The 11,590-nt window shown below is 50.9% G+C and overlaps 2 protein-coding genes across 2 annotated transcripts; one reads left to right on the top strand and one right to left on the bottom strand.

Annotated features, from left to right (window-relative positions):
* Positions 1-1,252: 1,252 nt before the first annotated feature.
* F5B22DRAFT_653740 (polyketide synthase) lies at positions 1,253-10,927 on the top strand. The gene is made up of 3 exons (XM_047979744.1): positions 1,253-7,743; positions 7,798-9,420; positions 9,494-10,927. Exons 1-3 carry the CDS (start codon positions 1,525-1,527, stop codon positions 10,625-10,627), a joined length of 8,976 nt encoding a protein of 2,991 aa, XP_047832782.1. The 5' UTR covers positions 1,253-1,524; the 3' UTR covers positions 10,628-10,927.
* On the bottom strand, positions 10,793-11,589 carry F5B22DRAFT_50765 (uncharacterized protein). The gene is made up of 2 exons (XM_047972498.1): positions 11,520-11,589; positions 10,793-11,429 (listed from the first exon to the last, which is right to left on the bottom strand). The coding sequence occupies exon 2, from the start codon at positions 11,352-11,354 to the stop codon at positions 10,959-10,961; it is 396 nt and encodes a 131-aa protein (XP_047832781.1). The 5' UTR covers positions 11,355-11,429; positions 11,520-11,589; the 3' UTR covers positions 10,793-10,958.
* Between the last annotated feature and the right edge of the window lies 1 nt (position 11,590).

Here is an 11,590-nt window from a genome sequence, read left to right as displayed (position 1 = left end):
GGGTTTGAACTCTGCTTTGTTAACGGTCACATTGAAGGAGTGTGGGGTAGCAGGTTAGTCAGCAGAAAGGGGACCCTGAAAACTTCAATATCCAAGTAGTTCAACTGAAACCTGTCCAAATAGACGTAAGCAGGCAGGGTTACACACATAACGTAAAAGTAGACGTAAAAGTAGAGGTGGAGATAAGTAGCGGTCTACCGTGCAGTGGGTACGGGTTAACGCATGAAAAGGTGGAGGAAAGGTTAGAAACTAGGAGATCTAGCGGACGGCACAGGCTCGACGGGCAACTTGTTAAGATACTTATCCCTTCGAAGCCAAGTCCGCTAGACAGCGTATTGAAGCCAATTAGAAAATACACTAGGGAGTATAGCGGACCGGCACGGCCAACTTAGTGGCGGAAACCTTGGCATTCAAAAGGAATACATGGCTCGACATAGGCTCGACATGTACTGACGATGATTGAAGCTGTGTTGGTGTTTACATTTTAGCCTCACTCCGGCCTCACGTTAGCGTAAGCACATCACGGCATTCCTCTTCGGCGTTACAACTTGGTTCATCCGCAGCCCCACCTGCCAAGATAGGGATGGGCCGCCAGCCAGCCTGCCAGGTCTGTCAGATCTGTCAGTCGGGGTCGAATTCTCGGCAAGGCAAGGCCACGGCGGCAGGCTATCATGTGACCTTGTCCATCCAATCATACAGGCGGATCTCTCCCGCAGGCCCATCTTTATTCGATCAGTTATATTATATAAGCATTGATTCTCGGGATTGAGGGCGATCTGATTGGCTACCAGCTCCGGCAAATAAAAGCGGGTTTTGTTGGAAGGAGCGGCTGGCTCCGTCAAAATACCTAGGTACATGTACGAAATGTAGTACACTACGTCCTGCGTGAGACTACTAAGATTGCCTGTTACTGTATCGTATTACCCAAGACTACCGTATGTGAACAACGCGCGGCATTGACATGAATCCCAGTGTGGGATTCAGTGGAAATCATGCCGAATTAGGGAAGGCCTACGTGACACAAAGAGCGCCGGCGGTCTTAATACACTCTTAGGTAATGTTGTGTCTAAATATATTCGTGGATCCTTTTATGGAAGGCTAACTTCCTTGGGTATACTGAGAAAACTATCATCGTGACGGTGGAAAAGAAGTACGATCCCGTAAACGCCGTTGCTGACATTATCAATTCCTTTTGCTTTGCATGCAGTTGTGATATTGACCGCCATGAATTGCTTGTGGATTTCTAGGATTCCCCCTGCCATGTGAGTTGTATTACTGTATGGTAAATTGGTCTGACAAACTCAGATCCAGAGTCTATGTTCCAGGGGCGCGTTAATATAGCCCAATGTCTATCTTTTCCATAAAGCCAATGAAGGACTCCCTAAATAGAACAAGACTACTCAGTTGCCTGGAGTGATTCGCTTTCCATCTCATAAGCTTCTTTTCTCCATATCTTGATCGGGGTGTGCCTCCTCGCCATTTTGAGCATTTCCCCATAAGCCAGTCCTTTTACATGCCTGCATCATGACTGTAACAAAAGGAACTGGCGCAGAATCAATACCTATAGCCATAATAGGACTCTCCTTCCGGTTGCCTGGCGGCGTAGATAGCGAGGAAAAGCTATGGGACTTATTAGAGAAAGGCGACGATGCCTGGTCTCCTGTCCCAATAGAGCGTTACAACGAGAGCGCTTTTCATCACCCCAGCGCCGATGACCCCAATGGAACCAACAATCATGTCGGGGGACATTTCATCACAGATGATGTGCGAGACTTTGATCATTCTTTCTTCAAGATTCCGCCTCAGCAAGCGGCGGCTATGGATCCCCAGCAGCGCATATTACTCGAACTTTCGCACGAGGCACTGGAGAGCTCTGGATGGACTCGTGAGAGCTATTCCGGCACCGACACCGCTGTATATGTCGCCACATTCACCGCAGACTTTGAGCGCAGTATCTACAAAGACCCGCTAGATATGCCTAGATATTATCTTACGGGGTCTGAGAGATCTATTATGGCAAACCGCATTTCACACTTTTTTGACCTGCGCGGACCCTGTATGGCTCTCGACACAGCCTGTTCAGGGGGTCTTGTAGCACTGCACCATGCCTGCCAGAGTCTTCGGACAGGCGAATCGAGAGCCGCTGTTGTCGCATCGGCGAATTTGATTCTCGCCCCTGACCAACACGTCGGTATGAGTAATATGCACATGATTAGTGACACAGGCCGGAGCTATCCCTTTGATAGCCGTGGCACGGGGTACGGGCGAGGCGAGGGTTTCGTGGTGCTCGTGATCAAGCCCCTAGAGGATGCCATACGTGACGGTGATCCTATCCGTGCTGTCATTCGTGGAACGGCAGTCAACCAAAATGGTCACACAGCCGGCGGAATCACTCTACCTAATCGGAGAGCCCAAGCGGATTTGATTCGCAAAGCCTACTCGTGCGCTGGTCTGCGTCCTCGGGACGCTCTTTATGTAGAGGCACACGGCACTGGAACGGTAGCGGGAGATGAAGAAGAGCTCGCTGCCATCCAGGCAGTCTTTGCCGACCCCACAAGGCCTTTGCCCCTACCTGTCGGGTCTATCAAAGGAAACATCGGTCATACAGAGTGCACCAGCGGTCTTGCAGGGCTGGTGAAGGCTATTTCTATCATGAAGCGTCGCATAATACCCCCTGTGGTAAACTTCCAAAGTCCTAAGCTCGGACTTCCGCTCGACGGATTACAAATCCCCGTGAAACCGATACCGTTACCAGAAGCCTCAAAAACTGTAGCCGATACAGTGAGCACACCTTGCGTCTCTGTCAACTCGTTCGGGTTCGGAGGGACAAATGCCCATTGTTGCCTCACGTTGCTGGAATGGCAAGATGCTAGCGTTAACGATGTCTCCGAGAAGGAGAATCTTCCAGAACGGGATCGCGGACCCCAGCTTTTCGTACTCTCAGCTAACAGCCGGAGCTCGCTCATCTCGACGATGAATACTTATAAGACCTGGGTTGAACAGCACCCAGATACTTCTTTGAAAGATCTCTCATATACCCTGTCTCAGCGGCGCTCTGCCTTTCCCTGGCGGTTAAGCTTCACAGCATCAGACTACCTCTCACTCCAGGAAGCCCTAAGCCAAGGACCGGAGCGACTACCATCAAAACCGATCGCAACGCAGCCGTATCTGGTCTTCGTATTTACCGGCCAAGGTGCCCAATGGGCCGGAATGGGGCGCGAACTGCTACGAGATACAACACAATCCTCCCCTTTCCGAAAGTCCATACGGAAATCGCGTGATATATTGGTAGAGTTGGGCGCCCCTTGGGATCTAGAAGAGGAACTATTGGGCACGCAGGGAGATGCTGGAGTTATCAACATGGCTATAAGAGCCCAAGCCATGACTACGTCAGTTCAGGTTGCGCTTCTCGCTCTTCTTAGAAGCCAAGGGGTGAGACCACAGGTAGTGGTCGGCCACTCAAGTGGCGAAATTGCTGGCGCCTATGCTGCCGGTTATATTTCGCACCGTACAGCCATCGCTGTGGCGTACCACCGAGGGTTCATGTCTGAGACTGTTAAGAAGATTGGCCTTCGCCGCGGTGGTATGATGGCGGTTGGACTGGGCGAAGAGGCTGTGACACCTTATCTTGAACGACTCACCAAGGGCGTTGTATGCGTTGCCTGCATTAACATCCCCAAGAATACGACTGTGTCAGGGGACGCTGATGCTATCGAAGAACTTGAGACCTTAATAAGTGATTCCGATGCGAGTGTTTTCCACCGCCGCTTGATGGTAGATACGGCTTACCACTCGCATCACATGCAGGCCGTTGCATACGAATACCGCCGGCGGCTCGAAGACCTTGACTTTGAATCTAGCGAACAGCAAATAGATGAGAGAGATACCATATTCATCTCCTCCGTGACTGGATCAAGGAAAACCTCCAATTTTGGAGTTGACTACTGGGCGACGAATTTGGTATCACCAGTCCGCTTTAGCCAGGCGGTGGCGAATGTCGCCTCTCACTGCCACACAGCCGCCGTGGGACGACCTGTGTTCTTTGTTGAAGTAGGTCCGCATCCCGCACTGGCCGGAATGGTCCGCCAGTGTCTCGCCGCAGAGCGCACCATTAAACTCGACTTCGAGTACCAGTCTGTATTGCAAAGGAAAACGAACGCAGTGTCTAGTGCACTGACACTGGCGGGACGTCTCTTTGAGAGGGGATTCAGCGTGAATTTTGAACAAGTGCTCGCTCTAACTCCCGACAGCGACGGTGGTGTCGTCTGTCCAGATCTCCCGGCATACGCGTGGGACCACTCTACGAAACACTGGTATGAATCCCGCCTCAGCAGAGAATACCGCACGCGGAGTACTCCATATCACGATCTTCTCGGAGTCAGAATACCTGGCTCGACACCAATCGAACGGCGTTGGAGACATATGCTGCGCTTGTCTACATTGCCTTGGCTTGCTGATCATGTCATCGATGGCCTTGCGATCTTTCCGGGCTCGGGGTATCTTTGCATGGTCATTGAGGCTATTATGCAAATTCAACGTGAAGACCATGCCCAGAAAGCACTCTTTGCGTTATCCCTACGCGACGTATCTTTTATCCGGGCATTAGTCGTGCCGGATTCCCCCGGTGTTGTTGAGATGCAGCTTAGCTTTAAGCGTTTACATAGTTCTGACCTCGAATTTTCATTCTGTATCACGGCCCTTTCAGATGGGCTATGGCAAGAGCATTGCAAGGGAGTGGTAGAGGGCCGGCTAGGAGAAGGAACGTTTGAGAATACAGACCTGCAGCCTGTGGAAGAAGGGGTCATTTTGGAGAAAGACGGGCTCTATCGCGAGCTCTCGATGACAGGGAACGAATACGGGCCGTTGTTCTCTGGAATTAAATCTCTGATTGCGGCACCAGACTTCTCAGTAGCCACATCCACTGTGCAAATACCTAACGTGGCCGAAATCATGCCTCAGCGATTTCAGCAAGCACACATCATTCATCCATCAACGCTCGACATCATATTACATACAGCCCTACCTTTAATCCAACGACGGCTGGGACCCAGTTCGGTCATGCCAGTCAATATTCGCGAGTTTCTCATATCTGCTGCCGATTTACAGCTAAATCAACCCGAAGCTGAGGTCTCTGTGAGAACTCAACTTTCCCCAATAGGTCCAAAAGCCTCTATTGGCGATTTATGCGTCAGGACTTCTCAAGGCCCTGTTGCTTCTATATCGGGAATGGAGATGCGAAGTCTAACATCAGCAGCTGCTCAGTCTGAAGAGGGGATATGTTACGAGATGCAATGGGGGTCGGATATCGACTTCTGCCGTTCTGAGGATTGGCAATCAAACAAGACTCTGGACGATGTGGTCGCTCATCTATCGTATAAAGCTTCAAAACTCTCCGTTCTTGAGTTTCCGGGGGTTGAATCGCACCTCGTGCACCAATCCTTTTTCGACCATGACGCGACTTTAGCAACTTACGATATCGTAACCTCAACCGATAATGACATCTCGAGCAAACAAACACTACATAATGGTGTTCGGTATTGTAGCTTTGATACCAATATTGACCTGAATCAACAAGGATTCAAGCCAGACTTATACGATGCCGTTATGCTGTCGCCAACTGAGCTAAAGCGCTACTTGGCACCCGCATCTGAGCTTGTCAGTCCTAACGGGATTCTGATCATAATCGCTGATTCCCAAGAGAAAAACGCTTTAGATGAAAAGTGGCGACAAGAACTTGAAAACTCGAAATACCCTATCACGGTACAATTTGAGTTCTACGACGAAAGCCGGAAAAGTTTGGTTGTGGTGGCACGACGGATCGACTCAAAAGAATGGTTGATAGATCTTCAAAAAGTAGTGCTGCTTACACATTCGAATGAGGGAGCCGACAACCTATCTCCGGCGGTATCCCACATTCAAGCAGCATTGACCGGAGTCGGTGTTGATGTTTTGGTGAGCCCACTATCTACAGTTTCTCCATACCTTGAAAGTGCTCGAAACGATACTTCCGGCATCGTATTCGTCGTTGTCGAAGACCAGCCCGAGCCTATCCTTTCCGACTCAAACTGTTTCAATGCCGCGCTTGAATTATTGAAGTTGCCTTCTCGTGTCATTTGGATCAGTCCAGATGATCCAATTTCTATGCACCAAATTACTGGCGTTGGTCGGACTGCTCATGCTGAAAATGATGAACTGCGCCTGATAACAGTGCATGTTGCGACTGCTCTGCTGGGATTAGCTAGAAGCTCTGATGCTCAGCGTCTTTCAGATATTCTTCTAGCTTGTGTCCGGAGCGTGGTTGAGCTGAGGCCAATGCTCCGGCACGAGCGCGAGTATCGCATATCCGCAGACGGGACAGTCACCGTGCCACGACTGCGTCGCAGCGTGCATCTAAACAGTATTGTGGGTTCCAGCAACCCTTCATCCACCGCCGTGGAAGAATGTCGTTTCCATGATAAAACACGACCCCTCATCCTTGCATCTAGTCTTGGCAGTGAATTTGGTGCGGCCCCTGTCTTTGTTGATGATCTAAGTGCAGCTATGGAATTGGGTGAGCATGAAGTCGAAATCGAGACTCGAGGATTCGCCCTTCCTAAACTAACAAGTCCAAATCAACCTGGCCAATATATGGGTGTTATATCACGAGCAGGGCCCAAGGCTGACGGTTTAGCACCCGGGGACCAAGTCCTCGCATTAGGGCCAGCCAAATGTGCGAGCCGCCCACGACTTCATTCCGTATCTGTCGCTCGCATTCCGAGCAATGTGAATCCGGAGGTAGCCACCACATTACTTCTCGATGTCGCTTCTGCTTGCTGCGCTATTAGAGATATCTGCCGTACTCGGCCCTCGGAAACAATCGTTGTTCATGGTGCACTGACAGCAGTCGGAAGAGCTGTAGTGGCTGTCGCCCGATCAATCAGAGCTCACGTCTTGGCCACTGCTTCTAGCAGCGGAGAGGCAGAATTGTTACAACAACAGGCAGGGTTTTCGTCTAATGACATTCTCAGGACCGATACATCCTCTGTTGGAAAAGTACCATGCCAATACCAAGCATTGATCATCGCCAACCATGATCCTGTGCCGCCAGACACCCTCGTTGGGTTGGAACCCTTTGGTCATATAGTTTTCCTCGAAGACGGAGCGAACATCTTCAAGCAGATCGGGGCCAACTTTCCGAGTAATGCCGTAGTCAGCGCCTGCAACATTTCGCAGCTTATTCAAGATGACAACGCCAACTTCATAGCAAGATTGATGCCGCTGATTGAGAACACCCTAGCTTTCCTCCCTACCGATGGGCTAGTGGTACACACTCGTCCCATATCGAAGGCAACCGAAGCCTTACGTGAAGGCGAATTCAGTACCATGTCGAGAGTCTTGCTGCGCGCTGATCCAGGCTCTAAAGTTTTGTGCAAAGTGCCCCCTGAACCATCACCTGACTCAACATCAATTGGAGATGTATCTTTTGTCATTGCAGGTGGCCTAGGCGATATGGGTCGGCGTTTATTCTTGTTGTTGGCACAACGAGGCGCAAAGCATTTCATTACCCTCTCGAGGAGCGGTGCGAGTAAGGAAATTCATCGTGCATTCCAGTCAGAATTATGTGCAATTCAGCCGGACAGTCGCCTTTATTGTTTTAAGTGTGATATCAACTCACAAGAGGACATGAACCGGGTCAAAAAGAGCTTGGCTGCAAGCGATATACCACCGGTACGAGGTATTATTCAATCTGCAGCTATCTTGCAGGTAAGTCGTTTGGCAATCACACTTTAGGTGAAGACGACTAAACGAACGGGACAGGATCGAACGCTTGATTCTATGACACACAATGACTTTTTAGCAGCAAGCCGTATCAAGATCGACGGCACGGTAGCGTTAGAGCAGGCTCTCGCCTCGCCGCACTTACGTTTCTTTGTCATGTTGTCATCTACAGTGAATATCGTCGGTGCCCGCAGCCAGTCTAACTATAATGCAGGCAATTCAGTTCAAGATGCCATATCGTACGTGCGAAAGGACAGTTCGTGCCACTTCATGTCGATGAGTTTAGGATGGATTGATGACGCATTCCACACGGCCACCCATGGGGCACGGTTAGGCGCTTTGCCCAGGGCTGGCCTCAGAGCCATTCGCAGTGACGAGCTCTCTCGCATACTTGACTATACGCTCGGATCCGCTGCTAGGAGAGCACGACTTCCCCAGGCCATCGTCGGTTTTAATAACAAATCTCTCTCGGGGACGACAGCACGAAATGGAACGGTTTGCTCCGCTATGTTCTGCCACGTCTACGACCCACCAGCAACGACCACAACTGCAGATGTCTCGTCAACCAAGAACTCACTTGTTCGATCCTTTACGGATGTTGTAGCACAAGGAGATAGCGACGCCATAGTCGATCACATTAGCGATGCTATTTCCTTCCAGTTAGGGAAACTTGTCTCTAGCGAAGCGGCACAGCTTGATCAACGGCACGGGTCCTTACTTTCGATCGGACTGGATTCGCTAGTAGCAATTGAGCTGCGGAATTGGCTCATGCGCGAGTTTGATGCGCCCTTGCAATCATCCGAGTTGCTCATCGACCAGTCTATTCACACGCTCGCCACCAAAATCATGACACGTTCCAAGAAAGTATCTAATCCCTCGCCGAATAGCGATGCCACTGCCGCTGAGGGAGAGAAGACAGGAAATAAATTAACGAATGGCCACAGAGAGTTGGTAGATGCGAAATCGGGTCTAAAAGATCAGAAGCCGATTAACGGCGTATCTGCAAATGGTGGCCAGGATACACGAGCCAGCCTTCCACCCTTGCCAGTCATCCCTCTAGAAGAAACTTTGCGATTTTTTGAGGAATCTCGGCTTGCTATTGACGGCCCGGAAGATCGGGAAGCTACAAAAAAGGCTATACAAGACTTTATTAACGACCTAGGACCACGTATCCAGCGGCGAGTTGAAGAGATAGGTCCTGAGGCCGTCGCAGATAATTATGAGCGGCTCATCTGGCTCCAACAACGCCAGCCACTACAGAATTGGAGTTTTTCTGTCGGCCATTCCCTAAATGCACCAGAGCATACTCAAGGGCTGCGAGCAGCGATCCTCACTGTTTCCGCACTCGAGTATTCGCAGAAGTTGATCTCCGGAGAGTTGCCTCCCGATCTAATGTATGGAAATCCCATCAGTGAAGCCGGTCGGGATTGGCACTTTTATTCTACTCGGGTGCCCGGAATCCATACAGATACGAATAAACGGAGCCAGCCAAATCAAACTGTCGTCGTTCTTCGACGCGGCGCTATTTTTGAGTTGAAGTTTCCAGAGCAGCCGGATATTTCGGATGCATATGCAGCATACCGAGAGGTGCTTGAGCTATCTCAGGAGTACAAACCACCGATATGCATGCTGACGGGCGACGAACGCGATGCTTGGGCTTTGGTAAGTAGTTCCGCCTCTGTCTTGGGCGTCCTGCCAGAAGTTGTTTCAGAGTACTAATTTTGCCATTATTCAGAACCGCAAGGACCTCGAGTCAACCGCGCAGAACAATGAAATATTAACCGCAATCGACGAGTGTGCCTTTGTAGTATGTTTAGATGATGAAAGTCCACAATCACCGGCAGAGCGTCATGCACAATTTCTCGTCAATGGTTACGATCGGCCCATGAACAATCGCTGGATGGACAAACCTGTCCAATTCGCCGTGACTGCTAACGGGCTATCGGCCGCTGTATTTGAGCATTCGAAACTCGATGGAATGGACGTTCGGCGACTGCAAAAGCACGTCACTCGGGCGTTGTTTGCGCCTCTGCCCAACGAAAACGCACTATCCGCAAAGTCGGCGTCGACGTCTTACTCTCTGAAGAGACACACCTGGATGCCGAGCCCGTCGGTGCTTCAACACATTGACCAAATGCAGCAGAATTTCAACGGCTACTATAAGCCTGTTGATCATCAATACGTCTACGCTAAGGAGCTTAGTATCCCCAAGCTACGCAACCATCGTGCACCACCAAGCGCCACAGCGCATTTGGCCAGCGTTCTTGCGGCATATTATATAGATGGCCTAATCCGCCCCGCATGGGAGGTCGCAACTGTAGCCAGATTTCACCGCGGCCGCGTCGACTGGATGCAGACTGTATCGCCTCCCGTGCGCGAATTCTTAGAAGCCGTGGGCAGGGGTCCCATGAGCGCCAAAGACGCGGATAAGGCGCAGTACGACATCCGCGAGCTGCGGGAGCTGTTCAATAGGGCGGCTTCGTCGTATACGCGGTCAATGGCTTCCACCGCGCGCGGTCACGGTTTCGTTCGCCAGATGTATGCCTTCCTAGCCGTGATGACTCCCGAAGAGCGCGCGGCCGCAGCGGACTCGGTATTCGGCACGAGAGCCTGGGAGGTTACACGGCGCGGCGGCCCGCAACAGGATCTCAAGGTAGGGTTTATGCCCGAGAGCGACGGTGGCAACCCGGACGCGGACTGGGATGAGGGTGGTTTCCTTGTCGAGGGGGAACGATCGGTGTATGTGCATTGTGGAATCCGCGATGAGTTTACAAAGTTTTGTATTTCGGCTCCTCCAGCGTACATGAAAGAGTTTGTTCCGGCATTGCAATGGGCTACGGGGTTCATTTCAGATTTGCTGGGTAGTTGATAGGCGTTATTAGTGTAAAATATTATAAATTATTTGGTCATCTTTCTACCCTCAGGTACTAGGTAGTAGGTATCTGAGGTACCTTAGTTATCTTCTCCAGTGCTTACAGTGACATTTATGTGAGAACAGCCATGTCGCAAAGATTGTGACCTTCAGAGTGTTACAAAACCACAACTCGGCCCGCCACAAAGGCAAAGTAGAAACATGAGATTGTCTACAGCACCATGATTCCCCCTCCGGTACATTTATTTCAAACCAACCGTGGCATTTCCACCCGCCATCTAGCTGACCTCGCGTAATCAGATAGACCCTCCATGTTAGCTCGTGATGCTCAGGGACCTGCTGCTGCCGTCCACCCGAGAAATCCCCATGCAGAAAGAAAAGCCGAGCTTGCCAAACGGAAAAGGGCCATGCGAGGGTTGCCCTGCTTCCACACAACGTAGCTGTCTACCAGGCCGGCATAGGCACCCGTCACCGCCAAGCAGGTGTCGACAACAGTAAGCTGCCGGCGCGCATAGAACAAAAGCATTAGAAAACCGAGGCAGGTAGTGCGGACATTACCGACGACAAAGACGGGCGCGGCCGCAGGCGTATTGGCGACATGAGCCGGGAACCCGAACTCGCGCATGGCGGCGGGCGCGTCGAACATTGGCCACACGCCGCCAAACGCCATTGCAGAGCCGGCGAAAAGCGCTGGGATATGGCTAAACTGAAAGTGTCCGAGCATGTTGATGATGTGCCTACGACGATTACTCTCTTGAGTGCGGTGTGTGGTGTATGGCAAGTACCGTATCGTGCTAGCCTGGCAGTGCATATGATTAGGATCTACTCCAAAGCGGCTCTCGCGGTTATCCGAGGTAGTTACGTCAAGTTGATATGAACGGAAACCAGCTCACCTGAGCAGAGCTACATGAGCTCAAGACGTATTACTTACTCCTTTGTGGCATGTGTGGTTTGAACCAG

Source organism: Xylaria bambusicola (assembly GCF_022495145.1).
Source record: "Xylaria bambusicola strain CBS 139988 unplaced genomic scaffold F5B22scaffold_11, whole genome shotgun sequence".
NCBI lineage: Eukaryota > Fungi > Ascomycota > Sordariomycetes > Xylariales > Xylariaceae > Xylaria > Xylaria bambusicola.
The sequence above is the reverse complement of the archived record's forward strand: the minus strand, read 5'-3'. Positions and strand labels throughout refer to the sequence as shown.